This window comes from Benincasa hispida, chromosome 8 (assembly GCF_027475165.1).
Source record: "Benincasa hispida cultivar pf3 chromosome 8, pf3_genome.v1.1, whole genome shotgun sequence".
In the NCBI taxonomy this organism is placed as follows: Eukaryota; Viridiplantae; Streptophyta; class Magnoliopsida; order Cucurbitales; family Cucurbitaceae; genus Benincasa; species Benincasa hispida.
The window spans coordinates 41,426,780-41,452,623 of record NC_143485.1 but is presented as its reverse complement, the minus strand read 5'-3'; the positions used below and the strand labels follow the sequence as shown (position 1 = coordinate 41,452,623).

General features: G+C 34.9%; 1 protein-coding gene across 4 annotated transcripts; it reads right to left on the bottom strand.

Annotated features, from left to right (window-relative positions):
- Positions 1–10,675: 10,675 nt before the first annotated feature.
- Positions 10,676–25,087, bottom strand: LOC120082867 (uncharacterized). Of its 4 annotated transcripts, none has more exons than XM_090316577.1 (10): positions 24,395–25,087; positions 23,024–23,756; positions 21,543–22,167; positions 21,168–21,336; positions 18,309–18,669; positions 17,615–17,725; positions 16,817–17,168; positions 16,025–16,250; positions 11,266–11,487; positions 10,676–11,116 (listed from the first exon to the last, which is right to left on the bottom strand). In XM_090316577.1, the coding sequence occupies exons 1-10, from the start codon at positions 24,931–24,933 to the stop codon at positions 10,963–10,965; spliced, it is 3,492 nt and encodes a 1,163-aa protein (XP_090172703.1). In that variant the 5' UTR covers positions 24,934–25,087; the 3' UTR covers positions 10,676–10,962. The 4 variants fall into 4 exon arrangements, with proteins under 4 accessions (XP_090172703.1, XP_038894149.1, XP_038894151.1 ...); XM_039038221.2 differs by having other exon boundaries at positions 16,817–17,171; positions 21,168–21,339; positions 24,395–24,996; XM_039038223.2 differs by having other exon boundaries at positions 16,817–17,171; positions 24,395–24,996.
- Between the last annotated feature and the right edge of the window lie 757 nt (positions 25,088–25,844).

Here is a 25,844-nt window from a genome sequence, read left to right as displayed (position 1 = left end):
CTTCCTTAGCAATTTCATAAGTAGCTATGTACCATGCCTCTATAGTAGAGTCAGCAATATGTACCATGCCTCTATAGTAGAGTCAGCAATGCAACCTTACTTTGTGCTTCGCTAGACTACAACTCCTTCGTTAAGAGTGAATATTGATCCTGATGTAGATTTCATGGAATCCCTATCAGTCTAAAAATTAGAGTCAATGTATCTTATAAGGATCAAATCCTTAGCATCATACACAAGCATGTAATCCCTCGTTCTCCAAAGATACTTGAGAATGGTCTTAACTACGGCTCAGTAATCAAATCCTAGATTGGATTGATATCTACCGACAATCCCTACTGCATAGCAAATGTCAAGCCTTGTACACAACATGTCATACATAAGGTTGGCTATAGCCGATGCAAAGAGAATTGGTCTCATTTCCTCAACCTCTTGAGGAGTCTTAGGACATTGTTCCTTAGACAATATAATTTCATGTTAGAAAGGCAATAAACTCCTATTGGAATTGTGCATCGAATATTTGATAAGCATCTTGTTAATATGTGGTGCTTGAGATGAGGCCAACATTTTGTTCTTATGAACCCTGAGGATCTGGATCCCTAGAACAAACTACGCCTCACCCAAAATTTTTATTTGGATTAGGGCAGCTAGTTATTTCTTTACATCTGTTAGTAAACCTACATCATTCCCGGTTAGTAGGATATCATTCACATACAGCACTAAGAAAGCTACTGAACTGTTGATAATTTTCTTATAGACACAAGGTTCAACATTCTGGTCAAAGCCATAAGATTTGATCACAGTATCAAATCTTATATTTTAAGATCGAGATGTTTGTTTCAATCCATAAATGGACCGATTAAGCTTGAAAACCATTTGCTATTAACCTTGTTTAATGAATCATTCTAGTTGCTGTATGTAAATTGTCTCTTCAAGATTACCATTCAAAAAAGGCAATCTTGATATCCATTTGTCATATCTCATAGTCATAATATGTGGCAATGAACAAGAGAATCCAAATAAACTTAAGCATGGGAACAGGTGAGAAAGTTTCTTCATAGTCCACTCCCTCAACCTAGGTATAACTCTTTGCCACTAGTCTAGCCTTAAAGATTTGCACTTTACCATCTACACCTATTTTCCTCTTGTAGATCCATTTGTAACCTATAGATTTTACCCCATCAGGTTGATCTACAAGATCCCAGATAAAATTGAAGCACATAGACTCCATTTTAGATCCATGACCTTAACCCATTTATCCTTGTCCATATCATTCATTGCCCAGTTATTGGACAATGGACCCTCAACGTCGTCATCTGATATGATGGCTAGGGTTTTTGTTAAACTCATATAGCGAGCAGGTTGGTTCGGAACCCTCCTACTAAGTCGAGGCATCCTCAACTCTTGAGGAGGATGTGCTTGACTAGATGAACCAACATCAACAACTCTTGTTGATGTACTAGCCTCTTTAACAACTCTTGTTGAAGTTTTAGTATTTTCATTGGAAAGCTCATTTAACACGACTTTACTATGTGGCTCATGCTTTCTGATGTGGTCCTCTTCTAAAAATGTAGTATTTGTTGATACAAATACTATGTATATATATTTAGGATCAAATAAGTAATCACCTCTCGTTTCCTTGGGATAGCTTATAAATAGACATAATTTTGAATGCAGTTCTATTTTCTTTAGATTTTTCTCAAGTACATATGTTGGATAACTCCAAATATTGAAGTGTCATAAACCACCTTTACGACCTATCTATAATTCCAAAGGAGCTTCAAAAGCACTTTTGGATGGAACATTTTTCAAAATATACATTGCAGTCATTACTGCATAACCCCAAAATGAATCAGGTAACTGAGCATAACTCATCATAGACCAAACCACGTCAAACAAGGTTCTATTTCTCCTTTCTGATACATCATTTATTGAGGTGTGCTAGGTACTAAGAGTTGAGATAAAATTTCATGTTCTATCATAAAGTTCTGGAATCTTAAATCCACACACTCTCAATCTCGATCTGATCAAAGTGTTTTAATGGTTTTACCTAATGAATTCTCAACCTCAGCCTTATACTCTTTAAATCTTTCAAGAGCTTTAGACTTGTGTTGCATTAGGCAATGATACTCATAACTTGTATAATCATTTATGAAGAAAATGAAGTATTCATACCCTTCTTTTGCCTGAACATTCATCTGACCACAAAGGTCCGAATATACAAGTTCTAAGGGCTCTTTAGCTCTATAATCTTTTCCAGTTAAAGGTATTTTTGTCATTTTGCCTTCAAGGCATGACTCACATACAGGTAAAGAGTTTTCTTCTAACTTGCTTTGGGTCAAATGAGCATTCTGAAGAAATTCCAGTTAAGTTATACTATTACTATGGTCTATAAAAAAGACTATTCTTTCATTTCAGTTTTATCCCTCTTGCTACGAACTAAATTCATTCTGAACTTCATTTTTCAAAAAACTTCAATTGGTACACGCAAGAAATAGGCCAATTCGGCAGCCTTTTGCTCAATTTCTCGTGGGGTCAGATTCTGATCGGTACGAGTCAAGGGAATGGCCCCTTGGCCTCTTATTTCCATATAAAGAACACGACGTGCATAAATACCCTCTTTAACTTCTATTCTGATGGACTGAATGTCTTTCATAAGGAATGGGAGGAAGATTCGATGATTTTTTCCAGGAAACCCCCAACGAAAAATAGATACTATTTCTTCTTTTCTATCGAATCGATCATAACAGCTACTTACATTCCACAAAATTGTGCACCACAAATAGGAGCTAATAAATAGACCGGCAATCCCATAGAAAGACATTACGATCCCCTGTGGAAAAAAATTTATTTGCTGAGACGGAAATAAAGATATCAAATCCTTACCAAGATAACTGGAAGTTCCAACCAATAAAAACCCTAATGAACCTAAAAAAAGATAAAAGCCCAGCAGAAATTGCTGATTTTTTTAGAGCCTCTTATAAATTCTATCCATATACGTTCTGATCGCCAATTCATACTAGATCTCGTTGCATTTTATTGGAATTGATAGAATAACAAAAATCTGTTTGACTTTTTTTTGTTTTCGAAGTAACTCTAATCAACTAGCACTATTTTGATGTGATGTTATTATTTTAGATCGAATTCCTTTTTTTACAATTCCATAATATCGTAATTTTTTTCTTCTTATTACTCTTACTCCCTAGATAGTATATACCTTCCTTATTTTTAGATTATTGGGATGTTCGCCCATTAAAGTGGTACGTGAGCTGGGTTCAGAACGTCGTGAGACAGTTCGGTCCATATCCGGTGTGGGCGTCGTCCGTCCCAACGTCTATACAAAGGATTACATATGGGAAATATTGAAACCGTCCTTTCGAGTAGTATCGCTGTTGTATTTTTTGTAGCTTTTGTTGTTGCTGGAACTATGTGGTATGGTTCAGCAACTACCCCGATTGAATTATTTGGGCCCACTCGTTATCAATGGGATCAGGGATACTTCCAACAAGAAATATATCAAAGAGTTAGGGTCGGGTTAGCCGAAAATCAAAGTTTATCAGAAGCTTGGTCTAAAATTCCTGAAAAATTAGCTTTTTATGATTATTCCGGGGAACATCTTTCTTAGTCACAGGGTCCGGGGAAAGAATAGGAAAGGTGATTTCACTATATTTCTGACCAGAAATAATCTTCCCCATTTCTGATAGTATAGGTGAGTCCAGTCCACTGTGTGTCAAAGAAAGGAAGAATCAGTGTGATCCTAATTTAGAACAACGAATTGATACCCACTCGAACTGTCACTGAGTGGAGAATATGCATGAATTACAAGAAACTGAACACAACAACCAAGAAGGATTATTTCCCATTATCATTTATTTATCAGATGCTTGACAGACTAGCAAGAAATGACTTCTTTTGTTTCTTGGACAGATATTTGAGATATAACCAGATAATGATAGCACTAAAAAACCAAGAAAAAATCACATTCACATGGCCCTATGGGAAAGTTGCCTTTCAGCACATGCACTTTGGGTTGTGCAATGCACCTGACCTTCTAAAAGTGCATGATGACCATTTTTCTGACTGTCTAGATGAATCAATTGAGATATTCATGGATAATTTCTCAGTATTTGGAAAATCCTATGCGTCATGCCTAGCTAACCTCGAGCTAGTGCTGCAAAGATGTGAAGATTACTTAATATTAAATTGGGAAAAATTTCATTTTATGGGAAATGAGGGGATTGTGCTTGGGCACAACTCACAAGGTATCTAAATATGGCTTAGAGGTTAATAGAGCCAAATGTGAAGACATTGAGAAGTTTCCTAGGTTACGACGACTTTTATCTCAAATTTGTAAAGGACTTGCATCCACTGAGCATGTTACTTGAAGTAAATAGACCTTTTATTTTTTACGATAACTGTTTACAGGCATTTGAAACACTGAAGCAAGCATTTGTCACAACATCTATCTTAAACGCACCTAATTGATCACTTCCCTTTGAATTAATGTGTGATGCAAGTGTCTACGTGATGGGTGTTGCTCGAGTTCAACTCAAAGATAAAATTCTTCACCTCATTGCATGTGCCAGAAAAACTCTCAATGAAGTACAAGGAAATTACACAACCACTGAGAAAAAATTGATGGTAGTGGTGTTTGCTGTAGAAAAGTTCAGAGCCTACTTATTGGGGTCAAAAGTCATCATTCATATCGACCACTCTGCGATTAAATACTTGATGACTAAAAAGGATGCAAAACCCTGACTGATCAGGTGGATTTTGTTAGAGTAGGAGTTTGATACGGAGATTGTAGATAGAAAAGGAACTGAAAACAAAGTAGCTGATCATTTATCCTGCCTTGAGAATACTAAAGTTGACCGCATGCAACCAAAAGTCAATGCATGCTTTCCTGGTGAAGCAATGTTGAAGATTGATGACTTTCCACCATGGTATGCAGACATAGTAAATTTATTGGTATAAAAATAATTTTCTGAAGAGTATAATGCGCAGTAGAAAAGAAAGTTGATGCACAAGTGAAAATTCTATTATTGGGATGAGCCTCATCTATACAAATGCATATCTGACCATATCTTCAAACAATGTGTCCCTGAGACTGCATACTACCGCATACTATCCCAATGTCATGAATCACCTTTTGGAGGCCACTTTGAAGAGGAACGAACGGCTGCTAAGGTCCTTCAGTGTGGATACTACTGGCCCACATTGTTCAAGGATGCTAGAGAATTTGTGGTGAAATCCAACGGTTGTTAATGCATCAATAATATCTCAAGGAGAAATGAAATTCCACTTACTGCAATTTTAGACGAGCTATTTGACATATGAGACATAGGTTTTATGGGCCCAGTCTCGCCTTCATGTGGCCACAACTACATTTTGGTAGTCATAGATTATGTGTCAAAATGGGTCGAAGCAATCTCCTTTGCCACCAATGATGCGATGACTGTGTCTAAATTTCTTCAAAAGCACATCTCTACCTTTCGCACCCTTTGGGTGATCATAAGTGATGAAGGTATGCACTTCATTAATCGTATCATCAACAAATTACCGATAAAGTATAGTGTATATCACAAGGTGGCGACGACATATCATCTGCAAAAAAATGGGCAAGCTGAAATTTTCAACCACGAGATCAAGACTATTCTTGAGGACGTTGTCAACACAAGTCGCAAGGATTGAGTGCAGAAGCTAGATGAAGTACTTTGGGCCTAAACCACATATAAGACACCTATTGGGATGTTTCCTTATGCGTTGATATTTGAAAAAGCCTATCATTTGTCATTAGAGCTTTAGCAAGCTCATTGGGCCACCAAGAAGTTAAACCTTGATCTAAATGCAGCTGAAGACGCGAGAAAACTACAATTGACTGGGATGAATGGAGACTTCAAACGTATGCAAATGCAAAAATACACACAAAAAAAAAATGAAGCGCTAGCATGATCAAACGCAACAGTAAGAAAACTTTTTTTGTAGGCCAAGAAATTTTTCTATTCAACTTTCGATTGCGTTGATTTCTAGGTAAATTGAAATCAAGATGGTCAGGACCTTTTGTTATCAAGGAATCTTCCCTTATAGAGCTATTGAACTAAGAAACGAAAATGACACAAATGCATTCAAAGTTAATGGACAAAGAATCAAATCGTATTATGGAGGCGACACTGACAACGAGAAAGTCTCCATTGATCTTGGAAAACAAGAATGAAGGAGAATGGATGGTCTCTATGACGGCAATGATAACATCTCACTAAGGACGCGTCCTAACTTTTTGCCTTTACTTTACTGCTTTGCTTTTTTAGTTTCATGTTTTTTTAATTTTTTGAATTGCTTGAGTTTTGTGAAATTTGATTGTTTTTTAATCGGTTGTGATAAGTTGTGATTGGTATGTTTAAACTTAGAATTTTTGGAAAAAGCGAATGAGAGTTGCGTTGAGTGTGGGGTACGTTGACTGGTATCTCAGCGCAGATTTCAAATTGAAGCTGCCACCAGTTCTCACGATTTGACGTTTATTGTCTTCTTCTTTCGAAAAGAATCACTTGTCGTCGATCTCATATCAACAAGCACCCAAAAACTTTCTTAAAACATATACTTATATATGTGTCTTGCTTAAAGACCTAAAGCTAATTAATGGGCCAAAGCCCAACTTTCTTTTTCACGCCAGCAAGTAAAAAAAAAGGCTGACAAGACAAACAACAAATTTAAAGTTTCCTTTGGAAAAATAGCAAAAAAGTTTCAAAATTATAAAAATAGCAAAACGAATTTATATAATAACAAATACTAATTAGTAAATGATAAAACTACCCTAAAACAACAAAATTAAGTGCAAATGAAAATGCAGAGATATACTGCTTCAAAAATAACACGAGTACCACAAATACACTCTACCTAGACATTCTAGAACCACAAATACATAGTATCTAAACATTCCATAAGCAAAATTAAAAATCACCCAATATGGTCTAGGGAAGATGAGAGCAGGGGTCATTAGAAACTTATGAATGTATACAGCAATGGACTTCCTCCAAGGTGAGAAAGAGCAAAGTTGATTTTACCAATAAAGTTGTTGTTGGCAAGTGAATATGATAAGGAATTGCAACTTCATGATGATATGACTATTGGAAGTGTGATTGCGTTTGACACCAAACCAATTGTAGGGAGTCTCATCATCTTCCTTCCATGTGACCATTTTGCTCATTGGATCTTGAAAGTCAACTTTAAACACTATCAATCCCAGAACATCATTGTTGAAACTAATGTTCAAAGTAGAAACAAAAACAGAAAACATGTGTGCAAGCGGAAAAAGGTCGGCAACCTGGTGAGGGTGGTCGTTAAAAGCTAGCCAAGATGATGGAATTCAAGAAAGAGTTGTTGAACCAACGATCGAAGACATGAGATTGCAAAGGAGAAAATGAGATTTTTGGGCAGCTAAGTGAAGAAGATGGAGAAGATAAGATTTAGAGTTTTTTGTTATCTTCTTTTAATAAATAATAATAATAATAATAATAAACTGAAATATATATATATATATACACATGTTTCAAACATTTAAAATTTAATTCCCATTTATGTTTCTTTTTAGGTTCAACAAGCCATTTTTACATGTTTATATATGAAAATTTGAAAACATCGAAAATATAAAGAAAAAAAGATCAAATTAATTTGATAACAATATGTATAAAATAATAATAAAAAAATTAGATACAATTGAATTTGTAACAAACATATAAACAAATCAAAAGTTAGTTGGATAAAATCAAATTTGATAATAAAAAATAAATTCAAATATAAATTGGAGAGAAAAAACCGTAAATTTTTGTTTATTCCAATTAAAAAAAATCGATAAGTAGTTAGATAAAATCTAATTTGATAATAAAATATAAATTCAAATATAATTCAGGGAGAAAAATGAGGAAGGGAGTTCGTTTATTTACAATTACATTTCATAATTCTATTTTCACGAACTTCAATAATTATACTGTATTTATAACTTTATCACCACAAAAACCTATGTAAAAGCATGACTCGTTGTAGAGGCATAGAAAAAACAACAAGATTGCAAAAATGAATACTTATTTGTTTGTAAAAAAAATTAACGATATAATAATATAATAAGATGATAATATTAAAATGTAATTAAAAAATACAAAAAATGATCAAATTTAAATGAAATATACCGTTTATTAGATGATAATACGTATAAAATATTCCGTAAAATCCTAATTAAAATTAAAAAAAAATAATCCGAATTTAAAATAATAAATAAATAATATAATCTAAAGATGTATTATAAATTAAAATTCAAGTGGTAATAAACAAATTTAATATTGATTAATTCTGAATATTTTCAAAAAGTGGTTAAATCAATAACTAATTTGAATCAATTAGGGGAGAACAATAGGAAGAGATTGGTTTAATTTAAATCAATTCATGAAGTAGTTATCAAAATCTATTTTTTATATTAAAAATAAATTTAAATTTCAAAAGAGGAAAAAATGAGAAAGAGATTGGTTTATTTTAAATCAAATCCTAATTGTAAAGTTATAGCAAAAATAGATAGTTTTAAATGGATGGCAGTGTATGGAGCAACAATCCAACCTATTCTTGTGCAATAACGTAGGACCATTTTTTTTAGCAAGTGATATTTCTTTTCTCAGTTAAAATAATATAAAAAAAATAGCACATACAACTAATTTATTAAAAATATGGGAAATATACAACTAATTCATTAAAAATGTATGTATACAATTATGAAAAACAATATAGAGATTTGAATAAAATATATGAATAAAAGAAGTTTTAATAATATATGGATATTTAAAATATAAATTTGGTAGAAAAATCCGGATATTTTTATTAAGGTGAGATAAATTTAAAAAGTTGTTAAATCTAAAATAATAATAAAATATAGAGATTATGTTATAGCAAAATTAGGAGGGTAGTTATCCTTAACAAATATCAAGGATTACTTGTATATATACATCGACCCTGTTTTCTATTTTGGAATTACCTAGATAAACAATATCCGAAAGGACAAATCAGAAATTTAGAAATTTGTGACCATGTGCATGCCAATTTTTATTTCTAGATGAAACCTCAGATTCCACCATACATTCCAATTTTCCAAAAAAAAAAAAATCTCTCTACAGTGGAACTCATCATCTTGCATGAGGTACGAGCAAGCTATGTAAAACTATCTTCCAGACATAAAAAACAGTCACGTACTGGCATAACGGAACCAAAAGCTAATACTACTTGTTGAGGATAACGAGCCACCACATATCTCTACAATGGTATGATATTATCTACTTTAGGACATAAATCCTTATGGTTTTATTTTTGGTTTCACCCCAAAAGTCTCAATCAATAAAGATAATTGTCCTCACTTATGTTTATATACCATGATCACTTCCTTCTTTAACCAATGTGAGATTTTGTTCGCACCCTAGCAACCACCATTAACGCCACCCTGAAAATGACTCTGTTTCATTTCAACCCTTCTTTTACAGCGATGAATTTCTCTAAAGTTGAAGCCTAAAGAAAGAAAGCAAATATTTAGATCTAGATTTCGAGAGGACAGCCGCAACTCAGACTGATTATTCCATTCCCACCACCAACTTTCGTTGGACAAAGTCAACAAACAAATATTAAGTGATTTTTTTAAAAAATCTAAATTATATATCGAACAAACCTTTATATTTATAAACTATGAGAGGCTGGAATCATTAGAGAAGAGAAAAGAGAAAGAGGGGATGAGAGAGAACGAGAGAAGGGAGAGACTAAAGAAGAGAGAGGTAACAAATATATAAAAAATACATATATATATATATATTTTTTCTAAATAATCTTACCACATCATTTATTTATTTAATTTTATATTTAATTTTAATTGATTTATTAGTTAAATCACTTCTTAAACTTATTCTTTAAAATTTAAAATTTAGAGATTAGAATGGTCAATTTGAAATATTAAGAACTAAAGCACACCTCGACGACCAAAAGATATTTTTCTCTTGTGAATTACACGCTTCAATATTTTGCTTGAAATATCTTCTTAATTAGTAGATTGCAGTTTCTAAATTAACTTTTAAAAAATTTTGTGGAAATTTCAATTTACACCATTAAATTTTAGTAGTTATGTCAATTAAAATTTAAACTAATAATTATATCAATTTAAATTATAAACTTTAGTTATCAATTAACATTTTTCTTCAAAGTTAACTCAAACAATATCGTGCAAACATATAATTGTTTTAATTAAACTTTTAATTTATCATAATTTGTTATAACTTATAAGTAAATCAATTTAGATTCTTCATTAATATTACATTTCGAAATCACGTGTAAAATTCTTTAAATGTTGAATTAATAAAATATATTATTAAAATTGTTGCATTGACAATTTTTAAAATTAAAAAATTAATTGAATCTAAATTAATTCATTTATAAAAGTTTGGAGGTTTAATTGATAACATTATAAGTTTCACATGATGTTATTCAAATATAACATAATGATAGGTGTAAATTTACCTCATTTACAAAATTTCAAGGTTTAAATTATACAATTATTAGTTCAAAGTCTAAATTTACACAATCCAAAAATTCAGGATGTAAATTGATATTTTCTAAAAAAAAAAAAAAAAAAAAAAAAAAAGGGTTTGCAGACCTCAAATATTTCAACTCACTTGTACTGAAATTAATATAGAACAAAAACGTACAAGCACAACCCCAGCTCAAATTTAACCCAACCGTTACATCTCCTTCCTTTCTAATGTACAAACTACAACGATCATTCCTTTAAACAAGAAGTGGCAAAACCAAACATTACCTAAAGAGGCAGAGGAATGCGAAGGCTACTTCTGGTAGAACATTATTAGACCTGTCAAGTTCCAATATTAAGAACACGATAATGCCATTGAGCCACAGAAACGTGCAGCAGTTCGTGGAGAAAGACAAGATTCAAGACACGAGTTCATCTTGCAAAAGAATCTCATAGATATCGGTCCGCAGATTGAGCTCTTTATCGCGCATAACTTCTTGAAGATCCGAAAGCTCTTTCGCACTCAAAACAGTGTTGAGTTTGAGAAAACCATCAAGCCACAACTTTTTTGACCTTCAAAACGTAAAACGGTTAGACAGAGTGTTGGTGTTCATCTGAAGCATGTATATATCAGTACATCATTGACAGTGAATCAAAAACAAAAGAAACTGGGGCCAGAATGATACTTTAGCTGGCATAAATAACAAGAAATTTGCTCTTACCATGGGCAGGAATGAATAGCTCGGAAGAAAACTCGCCGGGCCGAAGAAGGATCACATGCTGTGTTCAGCTCATATGAAATGTAGCAGCGCCAGAGAAGAACAGAATGACGTAAGTTTTCATTTTCCAATGCCTTCTCAAACAGTCTACGGATTCGATGAAGAGAACCCCCATAACCCATCTCGAAGGATAATGCAAAAATCCAAAGAATCAGAGAAGGTTGCCTGAGAGTATTACATGCAAATTTGTCAAACCTTGAGACCCCAAATCTATGTTTAATGCTCACAATTAAACAGCAAAAAGAAAGAAAAAAGAAAAAAAAAGGTCAATAACAATAATATGTCGATTATTTCCTTTATTGTGAAATTTTATACTGTATTTATTGTATTATATTTGCTATATTTTATTCTTTTCTTATTTGTAATTATTTTATTCTTTTTTATTTGTAATTGGGTATTTCTTCTATTTAAGAAACCCTTTTCTCCTAAGATTAATAAGAGAAAAGAATAATGGTTTTTAGCATGGTATCATAGCAACAAAATTTTTGAAACCCTAAAACCCTCCAAAAAAAAAACTCCTATTTTTTTTTTCTTTTTGAAACCCTAGAAAAAACCCAGTCTTCTGTCGACCGGTTGCCACTGTCCATCAGTTATAATTTTCCTAGTAGCTGGTTTGTTTAAGCCTTTGTGTTTTTTTTTTTTTTTTTTTCCAGATCTACTGATTTTGTGTTCTGGGTTTCCTTTTTTCAACGATATGTCGGACACTAAGGTACCCATCATTCGAGTTTGCGACCATTGCAATAAACCTCGACAAACATGTGAAACTTGTTGGAAACTTCATGGAAAACCTGCGAATTGGAAAAGTTCTAAGCAACATGCCTTTAATGCTAATGTTGTTGACTCCAGCCCGTTTAACAAAGAACAAATTGATCAAATTCTGAAGCTGCTACAGACCAATTCATCATCTGGTAATCCTAATGTTTCCTTGGCACAATCAGGTACTTGTCCTCAAGCTCTCTCTTGCCTTAATTCATCTCCATGGATTATAGACTTTGGAGTTTCTGGTCATATGACCAGTTTCTCTTATTTATTTGAATCATATTCTCCTGTGTATTGCAATGAAAAAATTCGCATTGTCGATGGCAGCTTCACTTCTATTGCAGGAAAAGGAACTATTCCTTTAACTACAAAACTTATATTACGTTCTGTCCTTCATGTTCCAAAATTAGCCTGTAATTTGTTGTCTATTAGTAAACTCTCTAAGGATGCTAACTGTCGTGTTATTTTTGTGAAACTCATTGTATCTTTCAAGATCAGGAATCGGGGGGACGATTGGACGTGCTAGGATGATTGATGGTCTCTATTACTTTGATGAAGTTTCTGCTAGTCATAAAAAAGTTTAGGGCTTGAGTAGTGTTTGTTCTCCTTCTGTTAAAGAAACTATCATGCTTTGGCATCGTAGATTAGGGCATCCAAATTTCTTTTATTTAAAGTATTTGTTTCCCATTATTTAAAGGATTTGATTGTTCAGTTTTTCAATGTGAAAGTTGCATTTTTGCCAAACATCATCGATTTACCTATTTTCCTAAACCGAACAAGGTTTCATCACCTTTTTCCTTAATTCATACTGATGTTTGGGGTCTGTCTAAAGTCTTAACTCATAGTGGTAAGCGTTGGTTTGTTACCTTTATTTGTTCAGTTTTACAATATGATAGAGACTCAATTTCAAACTAAAATTCGAATTCTTCACTCTAATAATGGCACTGAATATTTCAATGAACAATTAACCAATTTTTTGCAAGAAAAGGGCATTTTCCATCAAGCTACGTGTCGTGACACGCCTCAGCAGAATGGCGTTGCTGAGCGAAAGAATTGACACTTACTTGAAGTTGCTCATGCTCTTATGTTCTCTATGAATGTTCCAAAATATTTGTGGGGTGATGCCGTTCTTACAACTGCATATCTGATCAATCGTATGCCGTCTAAGGTTTTGAATTTTAAAACTCCTCTTAATCACTTCAATGAGTTTTTTCCTAATAACCGGTTGTCTCCTGATTTACCAATTAAATTATTTGGGTGTACTGCTTATGTCCATACTTCTCCTCTATCTCTAACTAAGCTTGATCCTCGAGCCACTAAATGCATTTTTGTAGGCTATGTTTCTCATAAGAAAGCTTACAAATGCTTTGATCCTTTGACCCACAAGTATTTTGAGAGTATGGATGTGTCTTTTTTGGAAAATCAACCTTTTTTTTGCCCAAATTTTCTTCCGGGAGAGATATCTAACCTTGAAGATAATTTTTGGGATACTTTATCTCTCCGAATCATCAGTGGTTCTACCATTATGAGCTCTAGTCCTTCGATACCAAGTATGGAGAGTTCTTCTTCAGGGGGAGAAACACTACAAAATGACTCTACAAGTCGAAATCCTGAACTTCAGGTTTATACTAGAAGAAACTTGACTTAAAGAGTCTGAGATCAGACAATTGACTTATCACAGGACCAATCAAATACTCCGATGAATGATCCTGAAGATCTAGGTATTAGACACTCTACTTCTATTTCTCCTAGTTCTTCATCTCCTTCTAATCCTTTACCTGATGTCTCTGATCTTGATATTTCAATTGCCCATAGGAAAGGTACTCGTAAATGCACCAAATATCAAATTGAAAACTATCTTTCTTATCATAGATTGTCCGACTGTCATAAAGCCTTCACATCCAAAATAACCAACCTATTTGTTCCAAGGAATATACAGGAAGCCCTAAATGATTTGAATTGGAAATTACAGTGATGGAAGAGTTCAATGCACTGAAACAAAATTGCACATGGGACATAGTCGAACTACCAAAAGATAAGAAGACGGTGGGATGCAAATGGATGTTCACTGTAAAATGTAAAGCTTATGGTAGTATTGAAAGATACAAGGTCAGATTGGTTGCCAAGGGGTTCACTCAGACCTATGGCATTGATTATCAAAAAACATTTGCTCCAGTAGCTAAAATTAATTCTATTAGAATCTTGTTGTCTGTGGCAGTTAATTTTGATTGGCCTCTTTATCAACTTGATGTAAAGAATGTCTTTCTCAATGGGGATCTTAAAGAAGAGGTTTTTATGGACTTGCCACCTGGTTTTGAGGTGGATCTCGAGATTAACAAAGTGTGCAAGTTAAAGAAATCATTATATGGGCTTAAACAATCTCCCAGAGCATGGTTTGAACAGTTTGGAAAGGCAGTCACAAGTTATGGATTCAGTCAAAGTCAAGCTGATCATACTATGTTCTATAAACATACTGGAAGTGGTACGTTGGTCGTTTTGATAGTGTATGTTGATGATATCATTCTTACAGGTAATGATGAGACAAGACTGAATATCTTGAAGAAAAACCTTGCTAATGATTTTCAAATCAAGGACCTAGGAACCTTAAAGTATTTCCTAGGAATGGAGTTTGCCAGATCTAAAAATGACATTCTTGTCAACCAGAGGAAGTATATTCTTGACCTACTGAATGAGATAGGTTTACTTGGTTGCAAGATAGCAGAAACTCCTATTGAGCAAAATTTAAAATTGGTTGCTGCAACTAAAAAAGAAGTAAAAGAAAAGGAAAAGTACCAGAGGCTTGTAGGGAGACTCATATACCTCTCTCACACGCGTCCTGACATTGCTTTCGTAGTTAGTGTAGTAAGTCAGTTCATGCATGCTCCCGAGTCAGTTCACTTTGAAGCAGTTTATAGAAGTTTGAGATATTTGAAAGGTACTCCAAGAAAAGGTATATTATTCACGAAGCATGACCACCTAAACATTGAGGTTTACACTGATGCTAATTGGGCAGGAAGCACGACTGATAGAAGGTCTACTTTGGGGTATTGCTCTTTTGTTGGAGGAAATTTGGTTACTTGGCGAAGTAAAAAACAAAGTGTGGTTGCAAGTAGTGCTGAAGCAGAATTTAGGGCATTAGCCCATGGTATTTGTGAGGGCATATGGATAAGAAGACTATTGGAAGAATTGAATTTCTCTCAAGACAATGCCCATATGCATCTATTGTGATAACAAGTCAACAATTTCCATTGCCCACAATCCAATCCTTCATGATAGGACCAAACATATTGAAGTTGATAAACACTTCAAAAAGGAAAAGATTGATGCAGGAATAATATGCATTCCCTTTCTCCCGACAACAAAGCAAATATCAGATGTGTTAACCAAAGGTCTTCCAAAGTGGCAATTCAACAAGTTGATTGACAAGCTGGCTATGAATGATATCTTCAAACCAGCGTGAGGGGGAGTGTTGATTATTTTCTTTATTGTGAAATTTTATATTGTACTTATTGTATTATATTTGTTATATTTTATTCTTTCCTTATTTGTAATTATTTTATTCTTTCCTTATTTGTAATTGGATATTTCTTCTATTTAAGAAACTCTTTGCTCCTAAGATTAATAAGAGAAAAGAATAATGGTTTTTAGCATTATATCTAACGATAAAGCATTAGATTCAAAAAAGGTTCTAGTCAGAGTAGCCATAATTCAATGCAACATTAGAAAAACAATAGAACAAGTACCGAAAGAGATAACAAAGGAATCGAGTGCATCCATCATGGTCGGGAACATGCACGGAAGGTTGTTACTATATATAGTTAATCAAAGCCAAATATGAATCGGATTAGAACTCAAATGTGAATTTATATCAATGGCATGGCAGCTTACTGGGTACCTAATATATGTAGGTATGCGAGAGAGAGCACTAGAAAGATTATCTTACTTCTGGCAGTAGTCATCAAAGGTCCATCGCAGTTTGCTGGGTACCGAATAAATGTAACTAATCTCCAGAAAAGCACTATAAAGTTCCGGATTTAATGGATAGAACTGCAATCCGTGAGAAATTGACTCCCGGACTTTCAGATGGCTTAATTGCTTATGATGTCTCAGAAGCATCTTCACATAGTAGTTGAACAAATATTCTAGTTGATAGCTCTGTTTTCTTCTTTCTGCACATCAATAACAATAGTAAGTAACTAACTAGCAACAAAACAAACAAAATAAAAATGCAGCAGTAACACTTCTTGTCCTGGAATTTTTTTCTATTATTATTGCTGTTGTTGTCGTAAAAGTTGAGATCAAATAAGATAACAATCTTCCTTCTTGGCAATGGGGCACATCTTACAGCTGCATGAAGGGGCGGCATTGGCAAATCACAGAATGTGAGGAAATATACTCCACTAAGATCAAGCTTTCTTCCAAACGTAGAGCCAAAACAAATCAATGGTTGGTTCACCTCCCCACTGGTATTAACAATTTACCACGTCTAGTTCCAAAAGCTATTATCCTCCCATATACAATGATCTGATGCTGAGAGGCACTAACCTCATATTACTTGCTCTAGGGGGTATCAAAATCTTTTGTCAGAGCTAAACAAGAAATCTTTTTCTATACAATATATCCGGGGAGGGAGCACAAAACATATTTCCACAAGGGTTCAAATTATCAGTATCGATAAGAAATAAATGCTTTAAAAAAAGAGAGAGAGAGAGAAATGACAGAATTGGTAAATAACCTGGAAGTACCATGGAGAAAGCCTGATCTAAAACCTCAAGGCCGGCAAGGTATCCAGTGGTCAACTCCTCAAACAAAGCTGCAGAGGATATGAGAGCTACAGACGAGTCATCTATAACTCCATGGAGCCATGTAGATCGCACTTCCCTGATTTTTTCTTTAAAGCCTTGGTGCGCTCTCAGCAGTTGCAAGCTTGATGGTTGACATTTAAATGGACTGTATGCAGTACCACTTCCAAGGCAAGATAAAATGTGAACTGCACGATTTAATGAATTGTGTCCATTGTGATGATCATTCGCAAGCTCCAATTCAGCATACCAGAAATATAAGAGAGGAGCATTAGACTTCTGATCCTGCTTCAGCAATCACAGCGGTTAAAATTAAATACCACTCATTCATAGAGCAAGCACCTCAAAACTCAGTTACAGCCATTATAGTTTAATGTCCAAATTGCCAAATTTGAATAGTTAACAACGTCCATTTCAAGAAACATATTGTATATATTACACATGACACACAGACCACTGGTAGATAAATAGGTTACATATTAACGAGGGAGTTCCAACATGGAGTTGCAGGTCAAGATGAGGCTCCTATTTGAACAAAACCTTTCCAGGAAAGCTAGCAAAAAAAGCCAATGTGCCAGGATGTTCTACCATTAAGACAGTTTCTTTTTCCGTAGAAGAAAAATTAACCCGAAGATGATGTAATTGAAGATTATTTTTCTTTTTCTTAAGAAGTAGCATCATACTTTAGCACACACAAGTGAGCATTTACATTTAGGGATACGGTAATATACCACAGGAAGGCTTTCCACAGATGCCAATGCCATATCAAATACTTTTCTAGCATGATCGATATTTCCATATGTTGCCTCTCTTCTTGCATAGACTCCACAAAGTAGCATGTCCTATAAGTATCACAAAACTTGATTCTTTCAGTTATAGAAATAAGATATATTGTGGTAATAGTATGAAATGAGGATATAGACCCATTACATAAAGAACGTGTTTCTAATTTTCTAGAATACCGAAGGTGCAATTATTTCTATGCTTCATGAACAATGGCATTTTGAATTACAATAATGAAGGCAATTAGCCACAAAAGGACTTTAGGAAGTCCGAATTTAAAAGAGAATTCAAGGTCAATATGGGAAAATAGCCTCAATTTGATAGGGAGGTAATTACATAACTCATAAGAAGTTTGGATGTTGAAACTGTTTCATGCCGTTCCACCTACATTTATATTCCATTTTCTTACAAATTCTTAATAATAAAAGTAGTAAGAGCAACATCTTATTCCCCAAAAATTCAAAAGATTTTCTCCTCTCCTTAGATCCCAACGGCCTTCTGTAAGAATTATATTTATATGTGTGTGTTTTTTAACCATAAACTCCCTCAATGACACAAAACATACATGGCAGACCTAGACATTCAATCCTGGAAAAAAGCATACATGTTGCATGTTGATAGTAAATAGAAAACAAACCACACCTGACGATCACTTTTCAAGAGATTCTTTGCCAAGGAACGGCAGGGGGTAACTGAGGAGCTACAAGAATTCATTTTTGTAACAAATAACTCTTCGGCAATTAAAGCAGCTTCTTCCAGTATGTAATTACGTGGGAAAGCCGTTAAACAAAGTAAGATAGCATTGCGAAGAAACTTCATCATGTCAGACATCTGAGATAAGTTATCAGAACCTCCCACAAGGACCTCCAAAGTGGAGCTACTTGAACTACTTTGTCTTTTATTAAGAACATGGAGAACACTTCTCAGATGATGTAAAATATCGTCTGGCAACACCTCTAAACTAATTATTCTCTCCATCCAACTTGAACTATTTGAAGACGCCCTGATGAAGAGGAAAAAAAATGGAATTGTTTGTCAAGCAAAAAGGCAAAAGGAATATTCCTTTGAAAAGAAACCGGGGTAAAAATATATTCAACGTAACCAAGACATGAACATAACTGTAGACAAGAGGTAGCAGCAATAAAAGTTTGTTTGAAAAGAGGAAAAAAATGTAATCACACAAAAAGACTCTAAATCTACATAAAAAAGATGAACAGATTCTATCAATATCCCGGTAATAAATATCCGTAGCACAAAAAGATACTTATTAAATATCAATAAAATGTAATAATATCCATAGTAAAAATGTAGCAACAGAAGGTTTGTGCTAAATAAACCGTTAGGATTCCGCTTCACCTGCACAGAAACACCTAAGAAGAGTGATTCCCAGAGAAACAGATCAATGCTCGGTTGATATTATTTATGAACTTCAAGGGACCCTAGCTACCAGCACATTTAAGAGGGCTGGAATCCTCTCCCCATCCCAAACTTGATCACCAAAATTTTTCCTTGCCTCCTCACCATGCTCAAACCTTACATAAACCCTTCACAACCCATGGTCCCCGCCTGAATAACAAACGCCACTACACTTAACTGTCTTTTCGTAAAAAATCCCTATTTACCCCCACGTTTATATGTGTATATGATTGGGAGCCTCACGTAAATATCCCGGTAATGACAGTTGTATTGACACCAAAAAGATACTTCTGAGTGAAACCATTCTAACCATTCTTAAATTTTAGTCTCGTCGGCAAAATGTGAAATGACAGACATCCATAGCAGTCACTCCAGAAATCAATTGCCCGATATTTCTTCCATTTTCAACCAAACAAATTGTTTTGTACTTCTATAGATTCTTAAAACACCCCAGTAGCTTTGATGTTGAAAATCTAGTTCAATCAGCCCTCGAGTTGCTGCTTAAAAACCAATGTTGGTCAAAAAGTCATCATGAAGCAATCAACTTGTATCTTTGTTCTTTTTTTAATTGAACGAAACATCAACATCCAAGCTAGCTTCCACACAACTTGACAAATCATGGACAACTGGTTAGTCTATAACATTTGTTGTCAAGAAAACCATAGTTGGATTTCCTTCTATTATCTCATGGAGCCACAATGGTATGATTTCGCCCCACCCACATCCAGTGGTCCTTTTAATCCAGCTCCCCATTTGATTGCATTGGCCCCATAGTTTAGAGAATATGGGTTATGCACTATGGTGCTCCCAACAAAGAAGCAAACCAAAAAGTTTACAGCGAAGCAAAGAAAAGGCTTGCGAGAATTACGGAATCTTGAATGCTCTATTTCTTATGATAAAAAAGCACAATCAAAGCTTAGAGAGGGGTCTATATCAGCATGACATTTGTTCATCTAGCCTCAGTTCATTTAGATGGAGTTTTTGGAGAGAGATCTATTGTTTATGGATCTTTCTCCTTCCCTATTTTATTGTGTGGCTGCGGCTCTGCTAGGATTCAGAGAAGTTGATCTTGATCCTCTTTTATGTGCTCTTTGGCTTCTTTTGTTTGATGTGCTTTGGTTTGATCATGGTGTTGCTTTTGTTTCTGGTTCAATCTCCTTGTATTATTTTTTTACAATCTTTTTAATGGATTGGCTGGTGTCTTTTTTCCAGTTCTTCCCTTTTCTTGTTTATCTTTGGTTGTATCTTTCTTTTTTGGGTTATCAACTTTGATATGCTATATCGATCGTTCTCCTTGTTGGGGTCTTCCCTATGTACTCTATGGATATTTCATTCATCAATTAAATTGATTTCATAAACCTAAAGTATTTTGACCATTTAGCCCATGATAGTTGTAATTATCTAAAACATGAGGACGCAAAAGATTCCCCTTCTCATCATCATAGAACTAGAAAGTTAATTAGGTGCAACAAAATAAGTTTGAATACCATCATTACAGAAAGTTAATTGCATTTGTCTGAAATATTTCACTCAAGGTCTTTCTGAAGTTCTTAACAAATACTCTCCCCAAATTCCAAGTCCAGGAGATAGTAAATGCTATGTCATCACAAAATGCAAGTCATTGGTTCAAAGGGTTGAGTACTTAAGATAGGTGAGATTTCTAATAGTAATGACTCACATTACAAAACTTCAAAGTTAAAACAAAAATTCGCTTTCCTCTTTGCCTATAGTTTTTAGTGAAATTTAGACAGTAAGCCTCAATCCAATTCCAAAAAGGTAGCTTGCAAGGCATAACCTCTCTTACATTGTCTACCCATAAGAAGATTTTGTATTTCAAGAAGCTCTTGGTTAGACACATAAGTTGGTACGGAGTCCATGCCAACGTATTAGCATAATGCTCAAATGACAGGCAACATGAAACATACTAATTCACTCACGACAAAGATTTCACCACTTGTTAAAAGATATCAAAGCCATTCACATATTCAAGAAAAGGTAGATTACACACTAAATAAATGAATAATGTGACTGATTTTCAAACTGAAAACTGACTGTAAATAAGATTCTACACCGAAAAGTATATACCTTGAATAGATTTTTCCACTAAAGAATTCAATCAGCTGATATATTAAGGATAAACGGGCCTCACTTGAAATCAATGAAAACAGGTACTCTTTGACATCTTCATATAATATAACTCTTAAAAGTTGTTCACTTGTTTCTCCATCACCCATCCTTTCATCATGAATAACATCTGCTGTTTCAGAGTATGAATTCAGTTAAATATAAACATGACATTAATTAATTAGTAAAGAGATTCAAGCAGCTCAATCATATTTAACATTCAGAATGTGAAGATTCATGGTGAATCAATGATTTATATGTGCATATGTCACAGTAAATGTGAACCAAAAGAGTTTAGTTAGAAATAAACAAAGTGTGCAGGCAACGGTGGAGTACCAGTTTTTCCCCGGATAGGCATCCATTGTTCACAGTCTCTTAATGACTCTTCTTTTGACCATCTAGCCCAGGTTGAGGCGTCCTTAACCTCTTCATCGACACCTGCATCAGCGTTAATTCCTAGAATTTTGAGCAAAGCTTCTGTGCTATCTTCTCTGTCAATATCTTCTTCTTCCACATATTCCTCCATAGTCTCCTCTGCTGCCACACCCATTTCTATAGTTGTTTCCGTGGCATCACTATTTTTCTTCTCTTTGGGTGCTGGATCAGACCAACCAGTCCAACCACCCTTTTCATCAGCCTCTAAGGCTTCCTCTCTCATAGCCTTTTGCCTATTTTCCTCCTCTTTTTCTAACCATGTAGACCAACCGAGGGCACCTTCTTCACCAACTCTTTCCGCATCAGTATTCCAAAAGTGTTCAAACAATCTTTGTTTACTTCGATCATTTAAATGCAAAGCAGGGCAAAACAAGCTAAATTCAATTTCAGCCTGAAATAAAGCAGTAGCCAACTCCTGATATCCCGCCTGCCACTCAAACCGGCACAAACTCATGAAAATATCAACCAGACCAAGTTCTAGCTTAATAAGATCATGCTCCACTGAGGGTTTGGCAGTTTGATCGGTCTGCATTGAACAGAAACAAGATAAAAACACAGAGGAAAAGATAAATAAATGTTGAATCTATCCCCATATAAGTGATAAAAGGATTTGTTTAAATTCAAAACAAACAAGTTCTTATAAGAATTTAAGTGCACGTTGACACGCACAAATTGAGAAATGGCCCAAAATAAAAATTAAAAAAATTAAAAAAGAATTTGAGTACACGAGACTTAAGAACTTGGGGAAAAGGAAAATTTTATGGCAACAAGAAGATGAAGTCCACCTAAAAACGAGTAAAAGCTTAAAAAACACAACACATATACATATTTATCAACCACACCCATTAACCACCTTGAAATTAATAATAATAACACAGTTTCCAGTAATAAGAATGGTTGACTGAAAGGTGGGGGAATACCAGGGACAATAAGCCAATTCTTCACATAGAAGTTAAATGGTAAAGAAGTACTCTTGGCCTCTTAAGATGCATGATTCATTATATCTAGGAAGTCAAATGTAGTGAAAGCAACCATTTGGAATTTCAGGTACAGGAAATTAGGCATAACAAGGAGTAACATCACAACAGACCACGGATGAAATCACATTTCCTACAAAACCAGCAAATTGAAGACAAAAATCCTCTAGACCCCGCGTGAGCACTTGCAAGTAAAATTGTGTGCATCATACATAACATAAAAATATGGTTAGTGAAATCTAACATCGAAGAGCAAGATTCAACTCAATAGCATAGCAATAATATGGCAGAATAAAATTTCATCTCATAGAAGCATATGGGGGAAAACTTCAGTTAGATAAAACCGAGAAGAATATGAAAAGTAAGGTGATGGCCCGAGAATAAATAGACATTTGACTTAAGAACCTGCCTAATGTGCTGGTTGCATGCAGCAGATAGAGCTTGAATTGCATGTGCATACATTTGCCTCATGTCTGTAACCTTGAATCTAGAGAACTCCCCTTGAATGAGATGCAAAAACTCTCTCCACAACTTATAACTTCCAGAATTCTGCATCAGTATCTTTTCCCATCTACTGATCACCACATCAATATTATCTCTGTTCTGATAAGTTTTTAAAAGGTACAGCAATAATTCCTCATTTTCTGGGTTAAGCTCAGAAGCCTTCTCCAATATGCTAATCTTTTTCTCTAGAGTTTGTAAGCGAGCACCTTTCTGAGGTTGCATAGCTGCAACTTTGTCTTGAAATTCAGCAAAAGCTAACCAAGCCTTCTCATCATGGGGTTGCTCCCTAGTCAATTTATTAAACTCCCGCGTTTTACGTAGCACTTCATCCTCCCAAGATTCCTCAATATTATTTGATGTTTGAACACCCGACAAAGGAATGAAATCATCCAATAATGTGTCTGGAGTTTTCCTAGAAAAACCAATGCGTACACGTTTGAAGTTTTTATGTCGCTCTATTGCTGCATTCTTTGCAGACCAATAGCGTCCACCTGATTTCACTTTACTATCCAACACATCAGCATCAGCATCTCTGTCCAAGGCTGAACTACTTTTATTCCACTGAGAAAATCCATGAAAATTTAGTCCAGGTGTTTCCCCACGGTTGAGCGGTCTGTAGCGTGCAACATCCATCCTGTATTGTGATAAAACAGATTGTGAACTTAGCAATCAGTTCTGGCTGCTCAGCTTCCATGGAAAAAGAAATGCAAAAACTGATTCTAAATGTCTCAGCAACAATTCCAAACAGAATGTTGTTTTCTCTAAATTCAATTCTGCCGCTTCCAACAGAAATTTTAGGTATTAGCGGTTAGAGAGGCCTAGAATTCCTGGCTTCAACTTCAAGGAAATGTGGGATTGTAGGTTACAATTTTTAGCATATCATCAACGTGGGGGTTACTCTTTTTTTTTCCCCCTTCTTGTGAATAATGTGGACGTTATCTTATTGCCTTTAGATGAATAAAATAAATAAATTACTAAAAGATTCATGCTTCTCTTTGTACATATGAACTAGATTTACACAACAACTCAAATGATTGCTTCAAACAAGTTCTGGGGTTTGATTGAACTTCCACGCGGTTTATTTATGAGTAAATGAAAAATACTAGACACGTTTCTGCTAGCTGAATTCGTCTTCATCTGATAAAATTGTGAGCATGTTTTTCAAATTTCTGAACAAGTGTATTAAACGATATTTAAACTCATTTTCCACATCTCCTCCAAAACTACCAAGAGAGATGGATTGAAACAATCAAATTACGTCGGCATAAATACCTGTAAAGAGACCCGAATACTAAATTATCCCGGTCTCCATTCGAGTCGAAGTAATAATCCTTGGAAGGTCTCCCATCAGCATCGGCCCACGCCCGAACGTCAGACTTTCTCGAACCATATTCGCCAAATCCCCCTCTATCTTCAGATTCATTTCGCCTCCTCCTCCTCCTCTTCTTCCTCTTCTTCCTCTTCTCATGCTCGGAATCGTCGTCCGAAGCAGAAGACTCCAGCAATTCATATGATCGAGAAGGCTTCTGCACCTCACGTCTATCACTTGGACCTCCTTCATCTGCCACAGCCTCTTCCTGGTCGCCGTCGTCGGGAAAGGAAGGATAGGCATTATTTTGAGATGAAAGAGCGTCGTTGATGACGGATAGGTCAGTGGTGAAGCTGGAGTTGCATAGCCACTGAGGAACGCTTGAAGTGGGAGGACTGCTTTGACTCTGAGGATTGTTGGCGACGAAGGAGAGCGGGAAGAGGGAGGTTTTGGGGTTTTGCTCTTCGTGTGGTGAATCCTTCTCTTCTGTTGGAGCTTCCATGGCTATGCAGAATCAGAATATTCGGAGCTTATAAACTGAAAGCCTAAAGAAGGAAGTGAAAGAGGCAAAATGTGCGCAGGTCCAGTTGAACTTATGGGACCGACCCGGCCCCAACCCAACTACAAATATTGTTTAACAAAACAAATTATAATTTAGGGAGAAAATCGATTTTCACTTGATGTTATATCAAGTTGAGCCATCGTTAGTCATGGTGTAGGCTGCACCTAATAACATTGGGATTGTTTGGAGGTGTTGAGATGATATATGATGTGGGAGTTCTGATATCTTAAAAATTTTGTAATATGAACGATCGAGTATGTTCAAGCACTGAGATAATATACGATACACAGAAGGAAAATGACGATAAGATATAAAACACGTTCCGAAAATAGACCCACAAACAATTAAAATCGATGAGATAGGATAATGAACCTCCAAACATTGAGATGATATAAGATGTGGGGATACATCTCATGTTGGACCCCCAAACAGCCTCATATTCTCATCTTCTTTACACACAAAGAAGTCATTAAAAAAATAATAATAAAAGTGTCCTGTGGAATATTTTTATTGGAGTTAGTTGGTTGCACAAGAGATGAGTGCAAGTTCTATTGCACCTAAGTTGTCCTCTAAATTTTTCCTATCAAGTTTATGTCTAAATATTTAATATTAATTTATCCAATACCGTAACTACAATTTTTCTATTTTTTTAAAAAAAAATATATTACCAAACATTATTTTACTTCCTTCCGCAATTTCTTTTTCAAAAAACAAAACTATAGAGTTCAGTAACGATATGAAATTTATAATTTTTTTTAGAGGAAAACTTTGATCTTCAGTTATATACCGGTTATAGAGTTCAACCATGGATCGCAACGTGCCTACTTTCACGACTCCATTTCATCTTTATT